General features: G+C 40.6%; 1 protein-coding gene across 2 annotated transcripts in view; it reads right to left on the reverse strand.

Moving 5' to 3' along the window:
- abl1 (c-abl oncogene 1, non-receptor tyrosine kinase) overlaps positions 1 to 21,376 on the reverse strand; it is a 50,452-nt gene that overhangs the window by 3,229 nt on the left and 25,847 nt on the right. Inside the window, exons 1-10 of one of the 2 annotated variants that reach the window (XM_047372673.1) lie at positions 17,679 to 18,319; positions 8,130 to 8,294; positions 5,354 to 5,649; positions 3,139 to 3,411; positions 2,871 to 2,955; positions 1,688 to 1,865; positions 1,056 to 1,240; positions 764 to 916; positions 596 to 685; positions 338 to 466 (exon numbers count right to left, since the gene is read on the reverse strand). In XM_047372673.1, the coding sequence (XP_047228629.1) occupies positions 338 to 466; positions 596 to 685; positions 764 to 916; positions 1,056 to 1,240; positions 1,688 to 1,865; positions 2,871 to 2,955; positions 3,139 to 3,411; positions 5,354 to 5,649; positions 8,130 to 8,294; positions 17,679 to 17,763 (1,639 nt within the window). In that variant the 5' untranslated portion in view covers positions 17,764 to 18,319. Of the gene's footprint in view, positions 1 to 337; positions 467 to 595; positions 686 to 763; positions 917 to 1,055; positions 1,241 to 1,687; positions 1,866 to 2,870; positions 2,956 to 3,138; positions 3,412 to 5,353; positions 5,650 to 8,129; positions 8,295 to 17,678; positions 18,320 to 21,376 lie in introns of those variants that run through there. The other variant, XM_047372672.1, reaches the window with a different exon arrangement.

Consider the following 21,376-nt stretch of genomic DNA (forward strand, 5'->3'; position numbering starts at 1 on the left):
TTACAGCCACAAACTTCACTGTATTTTATAGGGATTTTATGCGACAGACCAACACATTATGCATAGGGGTGATGATGTAAGGATAGTTTTTCCAAAATGTTTTACCATAAAAATCTGAAAAGTCTTAAAATAATTAAATAAATCATGGACATCTGAATATGAAGTATTGACTCCTTTTCATTTTAGAATTCATTTCAACTCAACAGGATGTTGTGTGACAAATGTCTCAAAACTAAAATAAAAAACTGAAATGAAAGAAAGAATTACTTAAATGATTGTATAGTTCTATAATAAACAACAAGCTAGAAGGGCACATTACATTGTGCATTTATCCCACCTGGACTGTCTCTGTTCCGGTTTTCCATGTTCTTATGGAGCGTCCTGGTTTTGGTTGGCAGCTCTGGAGCTTGTTGGATGGAGCCTAATGTTGTCTTCTTCCCCTTCTTCCCCAACTCCTTTTCAACCTCTATTATTTGGTGAAGAGTCAACAAAACATGGAGTGTTAGTTTTTTTTTTTTTTTTTTAAGTCTATCAAAAAGGTGATTTTTGACGTAGGACCACCAGTGCTTTAGATGATTAAAGAGGCAACACTAACCATCAGAGATGCTGGACTCCTGGAACATGGTCTCGAAGGCTTGATGTGTTTCGGCAAAAGATGGACGCTCTGAGGGGTTCCACCTCCAACCTGAAAGGAAAGAAGTGTACAGCTCAGAAGAACAGAAGGCTTTTTAATCAGGCTGTAGATTGATCTTGCAGCACTCACAGGCTCTCATAAGCTCGTAGACCTTCTCTGGACAGCCCTCTGGTCGTTCCATGCGATAGTCTCTTTGCAGCAGCTCATAGACCTGGGACAAGTCAATGCCGGGGTAAGGAGACATGCCATAGGTGGCGATCTCCCACAGCAGCACCCCAAATGCTAACAAAATAAAAACTAAGGAGTTAGTTTTGTCTTAGACAGAATAGAAACATGTATTTAACGAAATTTGACATAAAAAGACATTTTGTTATATTACAGTCTAATAAATGGAAAGAAACAGAAGAAATAATAAACCTACCCCAGACGTCAGACTTTATGGAGAATGTGTTATAGGCCAGACTCTCTGGAGCAGTCCACTTGATGGGGAACTTGGCACCAGCATGAGCCGTGTACGTATCTCCAGTCATTAATCTGCTCAAGCCGAAATCTGCAACCTTTACCAGGTGGTTTTCCCCAACCAAACAGTTCCGGGCAGCCAAGTCCCTGTGGGTCAGAACCCAGAAAGAACAAGGAGCTACGTGACTTTAAGAGAAGGAAATCTCCTAAAACAAAATGATTAGAACTGCAACTACATGCTGCTAGTAAGAATAGTGCTCTGTGCTGCTGTGATGCTGGATTTCAACATATGTTTGGTGTGGTATTGGGTCACAAGCTGAGTCCTGACAAGCTCCAGAATTTAAGTGCAGTTTGCAAACAAAAAAAACCCCATAAATCATTCCTTGCAGTTTCTAAAGGAACATGTTGAACATGCCAGAACTATTACAACAATGACTTATCTGTGATGCATTGAGAGAGCCAAAACAGAGAAGAAAATAATTTAATACATAATGTCACAAATATTTTGTTTTTTGTTTTAGTATTTTTGGGTCAGATGTAGCCAAGACACAAAGCATCCAATAAACACGTGAGACTCAGATTTAGTGTAGACACCTGTGTATGAAGTTCTTCTTCTCCAGGTACTCCATGGCAGAGGAGATCTGCGTGGCCATGTGCAGCAGCACCACAGCGTTGACCTCCTCTTTGTTGCAATCCCTCAGGTAGTCCAGCAAGTTCCCATGCGTCATGAACTCTGTGATGATGTAGAACGGCGGCTCACGTGTGCAGACACCTGCAAGTACAAAAATACCAACTCTGTTTGTAGATTAACATTTCAACCTTCCATTATAATTAATAGCATACGGTGCTACTTTTCCCTATAAAACTTTAAAAAGCCTACCCCTTGCCCAGTCTACAACACTACATTGGTTATTTGTTTCCTGTTGCATCTGTACAGGAATTCCCAAGGACTGTAGGTTGGGAACCACTGCTCTACATGCCTTGTGCTAAACTAAGGGGTCATCTAATGGTTTTCTTTCAACAGTGTGTTTCTTTAGTTAATTTGTGGAGTACAATAATAGCCATTACATCGACAGATTCTTACACCTCAGATGTGGATCTCTGCACTTGCTCCAGGATACCAAACTGCCTCTTGGCTGCCTCTGCGGCTGACCACGCCCAATCAGTGAACAGCAGTCTGTTCACGTCAGATTTCAGCCCTGCTCAGCCCCAATGGGGCCTGCTGCAGAGCAGATACCAAAAGTACCAGGCTGGAGAAGCCAGTAATGGAAACGGTCGTGAAACGGGTGAGTGGAGTGGAGCCAGTGGGAAAGAGGCTTTGATGCAGACCCTGTCGGTTTAGGTCAACAGTTGTGCCATAATGTTTCTGTTTTCAAATGATGGGTTAAATCATTCTCAGTGGCGTGTTCAAAACTTGGCATATGGTTTCATAACTTCACACAGTTCCAAACTATTCATCTGTCTTCATGATGCTGTTTGTTCACTAATGTTCTCTAGCAAGCCTTTAGGGCCTTCACAGAACAGCTGAGGTTTAACAGATTCAAATACCCAGTACTTAAATAACAATTATGAAAGGAATTGGTAAAGGGGGTTAGACACAAACGCTTGCCACCCCTTTTAGAAAAAGGATGTGAAAACCATGGATCATTTTCCTTCCACTTCACAATTGTCCACTATTTTGTGTTGGCCTATCACATTTAATTCAAATAAAAATACAAAGAAGTTTGTGGTTGTCACATGAAACTTGACTAGCTGGTTAACGGATTTTTAAACGTACCTAAGAGCTGCACCAGGTTGGGATGTTTAATCTCTTTCATTACTGCAGCTTCCTTGAGAAACTCCTCCACCTCCATTGTGTCCTCCTACAAAGTTGTTGCCAAAAATTGCAGAAGAAAGTTAGATTTTAGGTGTAGTTCCATCTTTGCAACAGCAGATGGTAGCATTATTTAGCTTGATCTAAGATTTGTATCTCACAGTCCTAATATATGATGCCAGAGTTAAAAAAGTTTCCACAAGCTTGCATAAGTATGCTTGTTTCTTCTAACCTTAAGTGTCTTGACAGCCACAGTGAGGTTGTACTTCTTCCAAACACCTTCATACACCTCTCCATACTGGCCGCCTCCCAGTTTGTGCTTCATGGTGATGTCAGTGCGCTCCATTTCCCACTTGTCGTAGTTGGGGGAAACTCCGTAGATGGTGGGCTTGTTGCGCTTTGGGGCCGGGTAATGCAGTGTGGTGATAAGGCCGTCCTGCACGGTGGAGTGGTGGTGCACCAGCTCCGCCAACATGGTGAAACGGCTCTCCGACGAGACGTAGAGCTGCAGGAGGAAAGAGTTTTTACATCCGGGTGAACGGATGCAGAGGTAATTATTCTTATTTATTTTTTAAACTAGCAAAAAAAAAATCAACTCAGTTATTGTGCAAATAAAAGTGTTTTAGAAAAAAAATAAAAGTAAACTTTAACATCAGCATAAAACCAAGTTTCATTGCTTTAAGCAATCAGTGCTAAAACACGGGTGGAAACATTAATGAAGTTATAGCTGGAAACATTTATATCTGGAAAAGTTATGATCCTGCTCCGTTCCAAGCTGGCAAGGCTTTCATCAGGAAGTTGGTGGACAGAAGTGCATTGGTCAGGGCTCAGTAGACAGACTTTTCCATTATTCCACTGTTGCATAATACTAAAAATAGTTTCCTTTGTGCATTACTTTATGTTAATAGTCTTGAGTCCCTAAATTAAGGGAATACAGAGGAAAGAATTAAAAGAAATAGCAAACTGGCAGCAAATGCAGAGCTGTCTCAGAGCTGCAACTTGAGTGGCTGTTGATGTAATCTTCAGTTACTGGGGAAGTCCATCATACCAGACTTCTGACTTCCAGCTTAGAGGGATGATGGAAAACCAAGAGAAAAGGCAACCTTGTGTATCTGGCTCTCACTGTCTGTTTGTGCATCTCCATTGTTTATGTGTGAGCGTATTTACTTTGCTGCATCTGTCTGCACTAAGCATGTCTCAGCATATGGGTCAGAATCCGAGTCAGATCTCGTGTGTTTGGTGCTCGTTTTATGAAGCCCAGCCGAGGTCAAAGCCATTCTTGGCGTCGCTGGAGTTCCTGCAGCTAGCTGACCTTGCTTCGTCACAGACAGCAGGGTAATGCAGGTAAAATGATGGAGTGCTTGTGGAAATCTCACACAGAGAATTTCATATTCCTTACCCACACGGACCGCCATAGAGCAGCTCATCTACAAGAAAATATCCTGTGAGATTTTCAAAAGACTGGCTAGGTTTCCTAATGCAACATGTTCTGTGAAGGATAGAAACATTATCTATTATCTGCATGGACATTTTAAAAAGGAGAAAACAGAACTTCCCATTAAAAATTGAGCTAAAGACTGGCATTTCAGTTTCCCTCTGGCCAATCACCAATCAGGACTGATTAAACATAAAATCACCCTATTCTAGCCACCAGCTGATATCTGGGAGCATCTCTTAGAACAGATGCAAATAACTCCAACTGAAAGCATTGAATTCAGCTCTCCCAATGAGGTAATGATCTTTTAAATATGGTTGCAGGCTCTGGGAGAGCCGTTTCATATTGACAAAGGACAGGAAGGATGGGCAAAACACAGGACTGGGCAAGCAGGAGGCTGTTAAATCCTCCTTTTGTAGAAACTAAGTCAGGCTAAAAAGATCAGCAGTGCTGTTGGTACTGAGAACTTAGATAAGTAATAGCCATTCCTTTTATACCTTCCAGCTTGCATTGATTCTGACCAGTATGAGGGTGAAAGGGCATGTTCAATTTTAGGTGCATTTCTGATGACTGTCGTTAACTGAATCAAGTACGTTGCTGTGAAAAAGTGTTTAACCACTTGCAGTTTCTGCTTTCATTTTGTTTTTCACACTTCTTTAAGATCATCACACACATTTGTAATTTTAACCTGAGTGAATTCAAAAAGCAAATGATTATTTCAAGAAAAAAAAGCTATCCAAACCAACCTGGCCCTATGTGAAAAAATAAATGCCCTCTAAACCTAAGAACTGGTTGTGCCACCCTTGGCAGCAACACCTGCCATCCAGTCATTGCAAAAACTGACGAGTCTTTGACATGACTGTGGAGGAATCTTGACCCACTCTTTGCATAATTGTTTTAATATCAGCCACACTGGGGGGCTTTTGAGCATGAACATGACTGGATTTAAGTCCAAACTTTGACTAGGCTATCCTGCATACAGTTTAGTGTGTGTGTTACCACTGGTGCCCACCTTGCCATCCGATGCAGTGTTAATCCTGTAATGGTAGACTCTCCCCTCGTAGCGCAGGGAAATGGACCTCTGTCCGGGACTGCTCTCGCTCTCCCGAACCAGGAAGCTCCCGTTGATGCCCGAGCTAAGCAGGTACTCTGCAGCGTTGCGCGACACTGGGCCATGGTACCAGCTGTGCTTCTCCAAACTGTTGACTGCAGTGATGTAGTTGGATGGCACCCAACCCTGGCCATTCTTGGTCTGTGCCTCGCACCACTCACCGTTATGGTTGTAACGCAGCACACACAACTTCTCCCCTATTCAATCAGAAAGAGTGAGGTAAACCGAACATATTGTACACAATATGTTTAGATGATGTCAGCTGAAGAAAGGTTTACTTTTTCCTTAGATAACACTGGATATGCTGGTAAACACAAGGAAGGAAGGCTTTGTTTTGCCAAACCAGCTTCAGCATTTCATTATCAAAAAGAAATGATTGTGTTATCAGCATTACCGGCCAAAAAAAATCCTGATGCAACAGTGCAGTTAAAGTTACGTTGTGCTTGACATTTTTTTGTTTACTCAAGCGGCTACAGTCCCTCCTTCCTTCCTCCATTTGTCTGTGCGATCCATCTGCAGCACTGTTTTACAGTTGGCTCAATAGGAAAAAAGCCCATATGTCAGAACATTGTCAGGAAGTCAACTGAGGACAAAGAGGGTAGGAGAGGGGACACAAACAAGGAGAATCCCAGCTGTAGTCACAACCTTACAGATTGGTTTGCTCTCTTTAACAGTGTGATTAACTTCTCCTGCCATTTCAAGCCTAATGACAAATACAAATATTTGGAATAACAATAAACTGAGACAAACCTTACCTAAACTACTATTACCAGGGTTCCTACACAAGACGTGTAAACCCTAGACGTTTTCAGAGTTAAGCCTATTAAAATTCATTTAAAAATATTTAAGACTAAAGGTTAATATGAATTTATGGCAATAGATTACTATGATGGATAGGCTTTAAAGATGGATTCACACTTATGCCTGAGAACTTGAGCTGACCAACTGGTCCCCATTTTCACTCAGATCTTTAACAAGTCCCTGGAGCTGTGTGAGGTTCCCTCCTGCCTCAAGCATTCCACCATCATCCCAGTCCTCAAGAAGCACACCATCACAGGATTATGTCGCCCTGATGTCTATGGTCATGAAATCCTTGATTGGTCTGGTGTTGAAGGATCTGAAGGACATCAGAGGCCCCCCTGCTGGACCTCCTGCATTTTCCTCACCAGCCAAACAGGTTGGCAGATGATGCAGTCAATCTGGGACTACGCTTCATTCTGCACCGCCTTGACAACCTAAGAATGTACGCCAGGATCCTGTTTGTTGACTTCAGCTCGGCTTTCAACACCATCAACCCAAATATCTTCCACCAGAAGCTCACCCACACAATGACCTCACCAGCTTTCTGACTGACCTCACCAGCAGGTGAGGCTGGGAAACATCTTCTCCCGCACAAGAACCATCAACTGGTCCACTGGTGCCGTCAGAATCACCTGGAGATTAATCCCCTTAGGCTGTGCAGATAACAGTGGTGTTTTGGAGAATCCCCCCATGTTGGCTCTGCTCACCATCCTCAACAACACTGTCTACTGTGGATCACTTCCAGTTCCTAGGAACCACAGTTTCTCGGGATCTGAGACGGTCTCACACACAGACACTGTTCGTAAGAAGGCCCAGACTGTACTTTCTGCAGCAACTCAAGAAGTACAACTTTCCACAGGAGCTGCTGGTCATCTTCTACATCGCTATTATTTAGTCTGTCCTGAGTTCGTCGTATACTGCGTGGTTTGGCTCATCCACAAAACAGGACAGGTCCAAACTGCAACGAACAATTAGGTCTGCAGAGAGAATCATCAGGACTAACTTCCTTCCATACAGGACTTGTACAGATCTAGGGTCAGGAAAAGAGAAGCGAACATCTCTGCAGACCCCACACAATCCTGGACACAAACTGTTTAGACTTTTACCAACAGGTTGGTGCCATTTGCAAAAACCAGCTGCCACAGAGACAGTTTCTTTCCCTAGACTCTCTCTCTGATGATCACTTAACAGTTCGAGCGTCCAGATTGATACCTTGCATATTTGCACAAATTCAAATAAATCTTCCTCTTTTGTAAAAACACTGTATATGTTTGTAACATATTTTTTATTTTCATCAAAAGGAAAAATAAATAATATAAAATATTTATATTTAAAATGTGTTAATCGAGAGCAAAGAGGAACCGAATTTAAATTCCTTGTTTGTCTTCACAAACTTGACGATTCTGAAAAAACTGAAAGTGGAAGGAAGGCAGGACAGAAGGAAAGCAAGATGGAAAAATAACTAAGGGAGGTAGAACATAGGAAAGAAGAAAGAAGGAACAAAAGAACAAAGCAAATGAAAAATAGGACACAAGGAAAGGAAGGACACAAGGAAGGTCAAATGAAAGGAAGAATACAAAACAGAAAGGAAGGAAGGACAAAAAAGGAACCAAAGAAAAAAGGGGAAGGAAGGAAAGAAAGAAGGAGACACAACAAATGGGAATGGGGACACATGATGGAAAGAAAAGATACGAAGACACACACAATTTATAGAATAAGATGGAAAATCAAGCTTGAAGACTAATATTTTTCTGTACTAATTCACAACTGGAAAATACTGAAATCAAATGACAAATTTTCAGACTGTCACCAATTTCCCAAGATATGAAAATTTGGTTTGCAATAAACAAAAATGTAAATAAAAAACTCCTCTCACCTTTAGTAATGCTGAGTGTGTTGTCACCACTTGCTACGAAATCATAGAGTGCAACAAACAAGTTGGGGTCATTCTCGCTAGGTCCTGCCAAAAGGTTCTCTTTGGAGTTCCAGCGAGCTGCTTCAGACAGACCCTGACCCTCAAAGTCTGGTCTCTGGAGAGCTTCTAGAAAAATACACAGAAAAAGAAACAGGTCAAAATATGAACAAGTATGAACAAATATGTGAAGAATTCAGTGCAAAATAGCAGCTGGAAACTATGTAGATCATGATTTTGTGAAGTGTTTGGGATAATGGCTAGAAAACACTCCTCTATTGTGCTCTTTAATCTTTTCTTTTCTACATCAGCTTCCCTCAAGAGTTCAGTGACGACTTCCAAGAAATCTCCAGCTGAGGTGCTCCTGTGGGATTAAACCTGATCCTGCCGTCCTTAAGGCCTCTGCAAAATCTAATTTCCTGAATTCTCCTTAGTCACTTCTAATTATCTGGAGGATCTACATGTAGACATTAAACTTGCATCAGACCATGAGAATGACTCCACAAAATGCTTTCACGGTATCTGTGACGTGGATGACAATTAAACCTCACAGGGAATTTAATTCAGTATAAACGGTGTCAATTACAGTAACGTTAGAGCAGTAGAATTCATGGATAAATGTGAAAATGGGAGAAAGAAGTTGGTCAAAGTAAAATAAAAAACCTACTAAACTGGTGTTCATCTTACTCATAACAGCAGAGTGCAAGACAGCAGGATTCTCTAATAACTCAACTACAGACTTTTTAAAACCACCATGATTGAAATTTAAGACATACATGAATAATTTCTTCAATAACTTATAATTATAATAAATATCTTACTAACTTAAGTAGATTAAATATATTTTGTCATCATTTTGTCATCTTAGCTTTGGCTCTACCAGTTGACTCAATTGCTTTTGCTCCTTAGTTCCCCAACTTTGACGCCACACAGTAAGCCATATAGTCAGCATTAAAACGAGTTTGAAATATTTGAAGTCTAGTTTTCCAAGTCAGATCTCATCAAACACAAACACTCCTGCAGGGGCTGGTAGAGGGTAAGGTAACAAGAGTGCTATCAATAAGCAGGTTTCAAGAACAGAATGATTGCTGCCACCACATTTTTGAAAATCAATCAGTCAATAAATAAAACAATTAAATGTCCAATTAAATTTAAAAAAGCCAAAAATAAAAACAGTCCGTGGAGGAAGGAGATGACAAAATTTTAAAATGCAAGTAAATTTCAAAACGATAGAAAATATGGACATTTGTGAGATGTTTTAAGGGTTAAAATCGAGATGAATAAAGTTCAAGACATCTACAGAAATCGTCAGTTCTTTATACTTCCAGATCAAACATCTTTGATCTGAGAAAAAAATTGAAACAGCAGTGATTTTAATAGTACAGTACGACTTCAGAGGGAAATTAGGCTAAATAGAACAGTAAAAAAACAACTTAAAGGATCAACCAAAACTTGATGAAGTGATGAAAGAAAAACTGATGGCAATCTTATAATTCCCAAAGGGATATGTTTCTGTCTGAAAAGGTACATTATAATGGTCAAATTAAAGTATTTTATGGCTAAGCGGCTTCAGGATGTTGAGAGTGTTTTTTCATTGGTCAAAATGCAGCCAATCTAGTTCACATCTGAATGTTTAACAACTGCCACTTTTTGCTTTCTTACTCATTTCCAACCCCTATTAATAAGTTAAAGCTCTTGGTCAGGACTATTATTCCATGATTTGACATTAGCCAAGACATTGCACAAGCCTGTATCACGGCCTTGACAATGCCTCAATAACTCAAAGCAGAGGCTGGAATGAGGAAACTGAAAATGCAACATGCTTAGTAAGACTAAACAGAGTCGTCACATGAAAGGGATTGTAGTTAAATATGATTCTATAAGCATACAAAGTTACAGCTGGTAGAACCTTCAGATCTAAGGTCATGTGTGTGCTTCTATGGACAGAACAAGGATTTCACTGTGACAAGCTGCACTGAATTTAACATAACTCTAGGAAAGTGTAGAGCCAAACAGTTCATCACATGACACTGTTGACAAGTCAGAGGAATCCCTGTTTTGGAAAGCAAGAGGGCAGAGTTAGGCTCAACAGCCTAGAAGAGCTTCTTTTTAGATCATAAGCCCTTTTGCTTCGAGGAAAGCATGAAATATTCTTTCAGAGTCTAAAGCCCCATACCGACGGGTCTGGGTTGGTGCTGGAGGAATGATGACCACTGATAAGACCAATAAGTGGAAGAAAGTCCTAATTAACACATTATTATTATGAATGTCTCTAAATGAGAAAGTGGGTTAAATGTTTTAAATGAAGATTGCAATTTTCAATATAAGAAATTACATTTTAATTCTGAGAGGGGTGTGTTCAAGAAAGTATAATAAACAAAGGAGGCCAGGGATGGTTTTACATAGAAAAAAGCAACCAGTAAAATAGATTAGATGGAGATCTGAGATTAAGGATGACTGTGGCACTGAAAGCAAAACCAGGTCATTGAGTGCAAGCAGCTATGGCCACACATATGTACTTGAAAGGCCTCAAATACTGCAGCTACTTATGCAAGGAGAAATACAGCACACAGATGCATTCTGGCCCAAATAAAACACACATGAAAAAGAAAAATCAAGTGACAAATTAAATCCACTGAGTAACCGAGAAGGAAAATGAATGAGAATAATTCTTGATCAGACTAAAGCTCGGCATAGGGGCGAATAGGAAGAAATTACAGCATGAACTGGCTTCATTTCTGAGATGACCGTCAAAGTGATTAAGAGTGTGAGGCTTGTAAAGACTTTAGAGCAACGACTGCACTGTGCTGCAGGAGGAGTGAGCCAAGAGAATAGGGGGAGAAAGATCTTCTAAAACTTTTAACTTAAAGATCAAAAACATCTCGGCAGCGAACCCGGTGGTCCTAGATTTGTAACTTTCTTTAGACTTTATTTCATATTTATAATGCACAGGTAACTCAGATGTTTACATACGTTGTAAAACATTTTTTCCTTATTAAATCATACTAAACGTTTCCTGTTTTAGGTTAGTTAGTATTACCAAAATGATTTGTATTGGCTAAATGCGAGATTGATTCTTTTTTTTATTTGTTCAAAGGAAGACGTTTTCATTAATTTACTTTGTATTCAGTAGAATCATCTTAAAAACTGTACAACTTGGCTCAAACATTTTGAGTATCCTTCTTAATGGCCCATTTCTCCTTACAGAACTTATGTAACCGAATAGGGTTTGTAGGCCGCCTTGCTCACAGACACCTATTCAGCCCTGCCCATAAACTACCTTCTGCATTGAGATCTAGGATTTCTGATGACCACCCCAAAACATTGACTTTGTTATCTTTAGTCAACTTTGTAACTGACTGGGTGGTATGCTTAGGGTCACAAACCACTTGGAAGACCCATTTGTGTCCAAGCTTTAACTTCCTGGCTGACAAAGTCCCGACTGTCTCTTGAAGTATTGCTTCAATTTTTCTACATGATGTTCTTTCCTCCTTGTGAAGCGCACCAGTCCCTCCAACAGCAACAACACTGAACTTCAAAGCTGGGATAGGATGCCAGATCCATTTTTCCTTCCAGATACAATGTTTATTATGGCCAAAAATATCAATTTTCATTTCATCAGACCACAGGACATTCATCCAAAAATTACAAATGCCTGTGACATTGAATTTTCATGATAAATCCAATTACATTTACAGACAGGAAACATTTATTAAATATCTTTAAAAGTAAATTCATGCTACTGAAATGAACAGTTGTTGAGATACAGTACAGACCAAAGATTTGGACACACCTTCTCATTCAAAGAGTTTTCTTTATTTTCATGACTATGAATATTGTAGCTTCACACTGAAGGCATCAAAACTATGAATTAACACATGTGGAATTATATACAGAACAAAAAAGTGTGAAACTGAAAATATGTCTTATATTCTAGGTTCTTCAAAGTAGCCACCTTTTGCTTTGATTACTGCTCTGCACACTCTTGGCATTCTGTTGATGAGCTTCAAGAGGTAGTCACCTGAAATGGTTTTCACTTCACAGGTGTGCCCTGTCAGGTTTAATAAGTGGGATTTCAAGCCTTATAAATGGGGTTAGGACCATCAGTTGTGTTGTGCAGTAGGTGGATATAATACACAGCTGATAGTCCTACTGAATAGACTGTTAGAATTTGTATTATGGCAAAAAAAAAAAAGCAGCTAAGTAAAAAAAAAAAAACGAGTGGCCATCATTACTTTACGAAATGAAGGTCAGTCAGTCCGAACAATTGGGAAAACTGAAAGTGTCCCCAAGTGCAGTCGCAAAAACCATCAAGCACTACAAAGAAACTGGCTCACATGAGGACCGCCCCAGGAAAGGAAGACCATGAGTCACCTCTGCTGCGGACGATAAGTTCATCCGAGTCACCAGCCTCAGAAATCGCAGGTTAACAGCAGCTCAGATTAGAGAACAGGTCAATGCCACACAGAGTTCTAGCAGCAGACACATCTCTAGAACAACTGTTAAGAGGAGACTGTGTGAATCAGGCCTTCATGGTAAAATAGTTGCTAGGAAACCACTGCTGAGGACAGGCAACAAGCAGAAGAGACTTGTTTGGGCTAAAGAACACAAGGAATGGACATTAGACCAGTGGAAATCTGTGCTTTGGTCTGATGAGTCCAAGTTTGAGATCTTTGGTTCCAACCACCGTGTCTTTGTGCGGCGCAGAAGAGGTGAACGGATGGACTCTACATGCCTGGTTCCCACCGTGAAGCATGGAGGAGGTGTGATGGTGTGGGGGTGCTTTGCTGGTGACACTGTTGGGGATTTATTGAAGGCATATTGAACCAGCATGACTACCACAACATCTTGCAGCGGGATGCTATTCCATCCGGTTTGCGTTTAGTTGGACCATCATTTATTTTTCAACAGGACAATGACCCCAAACACACCTCCAGGCTGTGTAAGGACTATTTGACCAAGGAGAGTGATGAGGTGCTGCACCAGATGACCTGGCCTCCACAGTCACTGGACCTGAACCCAATCGAGATGGTTTGGGGTGAGCTGGACTGCAGAGTGAAGGCAAAGGGACCAACAAGTGCTAAGGATTTCTGGGAACTCCTTCAAGACTGTTGGAAAACCATTTCAGGTGACTACTTCTTGAAGCTCATCAACAGAATGCCAAGAGTGTGCAGAGCAGTAATCAAAGCAAAAGGTGGCTACTTTGAAGAACCTCGAATATAAGACATATTTTCAGTTGTTTCACACTTTTTTGTTCAGCATATAATTCCACGTGTTAATTCATAGTTTTGATGCCTTCATTGTGAAGCTACAATATTCATAGTCATGAAAACAAAGAAAACTCTTTGAATGAGAAGGTGTGTCCAAACGTTTGGTCTGTACTGTATATGGTCATAAATTTCAATAAAAAGGCATTTCCAGACTACTCCTTTGCGATTTTGTTGCGCCCTTTTATGACATCAAAGGGAACCGCTGCAGGTAAACTGACTGCTGCTATAATGACCAGCAACACAGACAGCAGCAGAATCATACCGCACGACCAGGAAACGGAACGAGCACAACATCCGGAATTTAAAATAATTCACTAAAGACGGACTAGATCTCACTATATTAATACACACATATATTTATATATACACATGTGTATATATTAGCTGTTGTTTACATTAGATGATCAGGATCAGTTACTGGGTTAACTATAAAACCGAGCAATTAAACATTAAATGCACCAAATTAAGCAACAAATATAGCTTCGCCGCACTCACCCAATGTAGAACAAAACACATGAAAATATCTGGATGCATAAAACAAAATGTGAAGCAGTTTAACTGGTTTAGCTTCCACAGAATGAGTTGTTTTGGACTTGTTACAGCATTTATCACTGGCTTTTATTGCAGGATCTGCGTATGGTTCTTGGAGCTCCTCCGGGCTTCGCAGCGGACTGGACCGAAGCAGATACAGTGTAAATCCAGGGTTCCAGCAAATACAGCACTGAGTGCATGTATGGGGAGTGTGAGTGAGTGTACAATGTCCATTGTTGTTTGTCTTTACGTTGGGTGCGTGAGTGTTTTTATGTGTACGCATGAGGGTAGAAATGTGTGATTGTGATTGTGTGAGCCTGTTTTTTTGTGTCAGGTTGGGTCTTGGGCTGCTCCCTCTCCTGGATCAGTTTAGGCCCCTTTCGAATGTGGGGCCTATTCCCTCCCCGCCACACCACCTGCCGGTGGTTGGCATCTCTGCCCGCTGGTGTACTTGTGGTTATCGGTATCTGGGGCTGGGTGCTTTGGTGTGTGCTGGCTCACTCCCGGTGGCTGCTTGCCGGGGCCTGGACCCCTAGGCTCGGTTGGGCCTCTGCTTGGGGAGTGATGAGTCCCGGGTCTCTGGGTCCATGGTTGGATCTGCTGGGGCGTAGACGGCTGCCGGCGAGGCCTGTGGGCTCGTCGCTGCAGCTCTCTGAGGCTTCTGCACTGTGGCTGCTGGGTGGTTCCCCTGGGATTCTCCCCTGCTCCTCTCTGGGGGGGTTACGGTAGTCCCGGCGGTGGTTCTCCTGGGGTTCCTGTGCTCTGGGGGGCCTTTGGATGTCTGTGGCTCGGATCTCCTTCATATCCGTCCCGGGTCCAGGGGGGCAGGTCTGTGGCTCCTCACACTCACTGTTGCATATTTTTAATGGAGAAACCTTGTATGCACATGCGTGCTCACACTCAGACCCACAGGTGTTTAGATTCAGGTTAGATACACAAATGTTCTATAGAGCCGCATTTACCAATAAATACATCTTGCATTCATCAGTAACGTGCACCTTTTGATAAAAAAGCTGGTAATGCGAACGTTTCTGCAGGTGTAGAAGCGTTCTGTATTCTCTTTATCGTTCTTTCCTCCATTCTATTCTCCTTCTCTCCCCTTTTCCTTTTTGCCCCCCTTTCTCTCTTTTGTACTTCTTTTCTTTTCCTTTCCATTTCTGTCTCCGTCCGTAACAATTGAAATAATCCCAAAGCGGTCTCTAATAAAGTTTATTTTATGAATATCAAGCAGAGCCTTAAAGCGTTAGCTGTAATGCTCCACTTGTGAAAATAAATCTGTTGGGCTTTTTATTGGCACTCAAACAACAATTCTGAGTGCTACTCTGCCGGACAGGACACGGTAAAAAAAAAAATGAAAAAAATACGGCACTGAGTGAAACAACCGGAGGTGAAGCTAAGTAGCATGGAGCAGCAGCAGCAGACACAGGGGATGATTCAAGATCTGAAGACACTACCTGGTGTCATTTTAACTTTATAATAAAATCTTTAGAGAAACATTTATTTAAATATATCGTATGCGCGAGTAATTGACCTTATTTTAATACTACTAATAATTTCAGATTATTATTATTATTAATAATAAAAATTATTATTTAGGATTTTTAATGATTAACAATAACTACCGATATCTAAATGTACTTTTGTGCCAAGGAAATGTTCTTACCTGCTGAGCCTTGATACGTTTAGCAACAGAAGCAACAACATTTTCTTTGGTAATCTTTTCCCATCAGATGCTCTGAACAGCTTGGCTGTAGCATCTGCTTCAACATTCTCCTTCATCTGTCAGATATCCTGACCTCTGACATAATTTCTCTTGCAAATTCAGAGGTTTCTTGTTCGAAGCAGTTTGCAGAAAAATCCTCTGATCACAACTGGCTGTGCTTGGTGGGACCAGCCCATCTGTCCCACCTCACTTTTCCAGCTCTGATCCTCTTCACTTCAGTAAAGTAGTGCAGAATAACTGCTGCTGTCATAGTATTGCTGCCATCACCAGCAATGCACCGTTTCACCATATTAACGCTGTTTTTAACGCAATTTTGCTTCTATCTGAACCATTTATCGCTGACGCTCACACAACGAATGACAGGAGACTTCCCCTTAGACGTCATTTCCGGGCGACTTTGGACTTGCAAAAGTTAACATCAAAATATGCTTATTTTGTGTCACAATTTTCAATTACTGCCCAATTCCTTCAATATTAAGATGTTTGATTTCAATTTCTGCATTTGTGGGAAAATCGTGTCACAGGCACTTCAGGGTCTTCAAGGCCCTGAGTGCATTTGGAACCTCTAAACTGCCTTTTATGTTGGTGTGTCCTTTCACCATCCTTCAGACTTGTCTCACTGTGGATAATGACACTTTTTCCAGCTAGAGCCAGCATCTTGACAAGATCTTTTGCTTTTGTTCTGAGCTTGATTTGCATAGTTTGCACCAAAATGGGCTCATCCCTAAGATGCAGAATCTGTTTCAACACTTCCATGGCATCTATACTTGCATGTAATAGTTTGAAGAGATGAACATGGCACCTTCAGGCATCTGGAAAATTGTACCCAAAGATGAACCAGACTCTTGGAGGCCAACAGGTCTCTTGATATATTGCCTGATATCTTTCTATTTTTCAACAATGTCACATTAGGAAGCAGTAGGTTCGATGTGTTGCATTAAAATACCCCTACAGGGATGCCCCAGTTTAGCTCAAATGTTGTGAGGTAACCTATACAAAGCTTACAAAGCCATGAAATCATCTGGACTTTTCCAAATTGTTAAAGCCTAATGATCTCAGTGGATGTGAAGTTCTGCCTTTGAAAAAGGCCTCACTATTCTGTAATTTAGAATTAGAAATAACTATAGTAATCCTAACTGAACTGTGAAAGTTCAGGGATCATATTTTCCTAGTGTCGCTGCTACTGAATACGAAGCAACACAGAATGGAGAATGGGTTGAAGGATCACACCTTTCAGATTTGGTTCTATCCACTGCACAGGCTGGATTATCTGAAGAAGTGACTAATCAGACCAAAGAACACAGAGGAAGAGCAAGGAACAGCTTAAAAAGGCCAACTATCGATACTGACTACAGCTATAAAAAATACCAAACAGAAGAAATCATAAATTGAATAAGGTTTTCCTGTTTTGAGATTAAATTGAACTGAAAGATGTTGAGATCTACACTTCCTCCTATCTTCTCCTATAAGACTTGGTCAATGTCCACTGCATTATTGTAAAATTTACATGCACTTCAATTGTCCACAACATTAAACCATTCATGTCAATGTCTTTAAATATTTAAAAAACACAATGAAAAACTAATGAAATAATAAAGCCCAGGAATGAAGTGAAAAGTGCAGACTGAGATTAGCTCCCCCTCCCCTCCTAAACAAGAGTTAAATGGGACATGGCCAGGAGTCAGATTTCCTTGTATTCTTTTCCACTTTTTTTCCCTCTGTAGCCAGCCAGAGTGTCTGGCCTCCTTCACCCTCCCCTCTGCTCACTCTCTGCTTACCCTCCCCATTCTTTAGTTTCCACAGCTCAGAAGTCCCCGTTAAGGCTTATCGTCGCAAAAACTAATCTTTTTTCTTTACTCATTAGCCTCAACTTTTCCCCTCCTTTTTGCTATGCTTTCTTAAACATCTGTTTTTATGTCTGCAAAATAAATTCTAAAACATAAGCCTGATGTAAAAGACAATGCCACAGTCGCCATGAAATATCCTTACCTTCCAAGTAACAGCTGGAGGATGACGAAAGGCCTTTCTTAGATTTACACCCCACCAATTTCAGACATATCTCCAACATTTTCATCTGTTTTTTCCCACCTTCCTGCTGAAATAATAGCCGATTGATCAAATCCGTCGTCACTCAAAAGCTTCTGTCTACATTTGTCCCAAAAAAGGAAAGGTCTATCAAAAATTTGAACAGATTTGCTTTTGTTGGGTTATCCGGCTGCTGTATATCCTTCTTGTCTTTACTTTGTTTTTGAAAACGACACACGGCAGCTGTCCGGCAAAGCCTACCAACTTTTTCTTCTGAGCGTCTCCATCTTTTTTTTTTTCCTCCCTCGCTGACTTTAAGATTTTGTCTACCTCTAGGTTTAGGAGACAAACCAGAAATCCAGAGAAGCAGGTTGAGTCCAGGATGTTGGTAGGTTTGTAGAAATCAGTTGTCAGTTTAGCAGGTTTTAGGGCAGTCTGAGTGTTGCCATTCCTCTCTCCTGTCCCCTGTGTGAGCGTGTTTCTGAGGCACAGGGACCACTCATGCTACAGCACCCAACAAAGAGCCTCTTTCAAGCTCTGCCTGCTCAAGTCAATGACATCAGTTGAGCCCTCCCACCTACAAAATGAGGAGGGAGAGACTGCTACCACACACACACTCTCTTTGGGAAAATTACCAGCATCCAAACATCATGCCAGCTTTTAAGGTAAACGCTCCAAACATCTAATTCTAAAACACCCAAATAGTTTAAACTCTTCACACTTCTATAACAATTCCCCTTATCCCTCTTTTGAAGTCATACTGTGGTTAAAAGATGCTCCTCCTCCAACTTTATAGCCCCTTCCCCCCTTTCTGTCTTTCTACCAATCTCTGTCCTCAGTCATGGTTTTTTCCCCTCTTTCGCCACTGTGAAATGTTTACAGGTTAAGGAAACATTTCTGGAAACAGGACTGGGCCGTTACAGGCATAACTAAAGCTCTTTCCCTAAAGTGTAACAACATCTATCTACCAGCTTTTCCTGCACTAAACATTCTCCTAACTAGGTCATATTTTTTCCATTTTAGAAGGGAAAGAAAAAAAACATCCAAATACATTGAAATAAGAACTTGAATATTATTGTACTATACGTATGTATTTGTTCCACCGACCTATGGTGTCCCCATGAAGTTTAAAGAACTTCATGCATTATAATTAGAATTATTACTTATGTTTTAAACTGTTGTTTCATTGTTGGCTCCATGGGAGCATCAATAAATGATGACTGAATGCAATTGCTGTGAGCTGTTTAGCAGCAAAATTTAATGAAACTCATACTGAAGCAGTACATTTGATTTAATTGGTAAGTTTTCTTTGTAAAGTGGTATTGTGTTGTATTGTGAAGCTGTCTGCAAAGATGATGTATAGCCAAAATGTCTGATTAAAAATGTAACTTTTACCATATTTTAATAAAAACCACAAAACATCTAAAGTCTCTATGACCCATTTCCATTTTCCTCAAAAACCTGCTGAAATGGATAAACGAGTTCCAAAATATATTTTCCAGTTTTTTATTACAAAACGCTAAAACAAAATCCAATGTAGTTTTTAAAAAGGTTTAAGTATGCACTGTGCTTTTATAATGCATATAAAAATTTATTTTTTAATTATAGTAATAATAATAATAATAATTACATGACCAAAACAGCCTAGTGTATTAATTATGATTCAAAATAATAGGGGAAACCAGGCAATGTTTAAATAAAAATGATAAAAGCATAGAAATCCGTTTTTGTTTTTTAACAATGTTTATATCAATTTTGAAATGGAAATTTTTTTCTCTAATAGATGAACTTTGTTGGATTGGCGACCTGCCCAGGGTGTACCCTGCCTCTCGTCCGTAGACTGCTGGAGATAGGCACCAGCTCCCCCGTGACCCACTATGGAATAAGCGGTATAAAAGATGAATGAATGAAGGAACTTTGCATTAAGATTTCCTAATTCTTATTTTTTTTTATTACCAATCTACATCAATGAATGTGAGACTAAGACCTGTCCTTCAAACTAAAAAGTTAGCACAATTAATAGAATTTATATATATAAGAATAACAATATTTTCAAACCTTTAGTGATTTCTCAGGTGCCAAATCTGTCTTGTGTGCGTCTACTTCATGTACAGGTCCTTCTCAAAAAATTAGCATATTGTGATAAAGTTAATTATTTTCCATAATGTCATGATGAAAATTTAACATTCATATATTTTAGATTCATTGCACACTAACTGAAATATTTCAGGTCTTTTATTGTCTTAATACGGATGATTTTGGCATACAGCTCATGAAAACCCAAAATTCCTATCTCACAAAATTAGCATATCATTAAAAGGGTCTCTAAATGAGCTATGAACCTAATCATCTGAATCAACGAGTTAACTCTAAACACCTGCAAAAGATTCCTGAGGCCTTTAAAACTCCCAGCCTGGTTCATCACTCAAAACCCCAATCATGGGTAAGACTGCCGACCTGACTGCTGTCCAGAAGGCCACTATTGACACCCTCAAGCAAGAGGGTAAGACACAGAAAGAAATTTCTGAACGAATAGGCTGTTCCCAGAGTGCTGTATCAAGGCACCTCAGTGGGAAGTCTGTGGGAAGGAAAAAGTGTGGCAGAAAACGCTGCACAACGAGAAGAGGTGACCGGACCCTGAGGAAGATTGTGGAGAAGGGCCGATTCCTGACCTTGGGGAACCTGCGGAACCAGTGGATTGAGTCTGGAATAGAAACATCCAGAGCCACCGTGCACAGGCGTGTGCAGGAAATGGGCTACAGGTGCCACATTCCCCAGTCCTGGGCTACAGAGAAGCAGCACTGGACTGTTGCTCAGTGGTCCAAAGTACTTTTTTCGGATGAAAGCAAATTCTGCATGTCATTCGGAAATCAAGGTGCCAGAGTCTGGAGGAAGACTGGGGAGAAGGAAATGCCAAAATGCCAGAGGTCCAGTGTCAAGTACCCACAGTCAGTGATGGTCTGGGGTGCCGTGTCAGCTGCTGGTGTTGGTCCACTGTGTTTTATCAAGGGCAGGGTCAATGCAGCTAGCCATCAGGAGATTTTGGAGCACTTCTTGCTTCCGTCTGCTGAAAAGCTTTATGGAGATGAAGATTTCATTTTTCAGCACGACCTGGCACCTGCTCACAGTGCCAAAACCACTGGTAAATGGTTTACTGACCATGGTCTCTCTGTGCTCAATTGGCCTGCCAACTCTCCTGACCTGAACCCCATAGAGAATCTGTGGGATATTGTGAAGAGAACGTTGAGAGACTCAAGACCCAACACTCTGGATGAGCTAAAGGCCGCTATTGAAGCATCCTGGGCCTCCATAAGACCTCAGCAGTGCCACAGGCTGATTGCCTCCATGCCACGCCGCATTGAAGCAGTCATTTCTGCAAAAGAATTCCCGACCAAGTATTGAGTGCATAACTGTACATGATTATTTGAAGGTTGACGTTTTTTGTATTAAAAACACTTTTCTTTTATTGGTCGGATGAAATATGCTAATTTTGTGAGATAGGAATTTTGGGTTTTCATGAGCTGTATGGCAAAATCATCCATATTAAGACAATAAAAGACCTGAAATATTTCAGTAAGTGTGCAATGAATCTAAAATATATGAATGTTAAATTTTCATCATTACATTATAGAAAATAATGAACTTTATCACAATATGCTAAT

Source organism: Girardinichthys multiradiatus, chromosome 8 (assembly GCF_021462225.1).
Source record: "Girardinichthys multiradiatus isolate DD_20200921_A chromosome 8, DD_fGirMul_XY1, whole genome shotgun sequence".
Classification (NCBI taxonomy): domain Eukaryota; kingdom Metazoa; phylum Chordata; class Actinopteri; order Cyprinodontiformes; family Goodeidae; genus Girardinichthys; species Girardinichthys multiradiatus.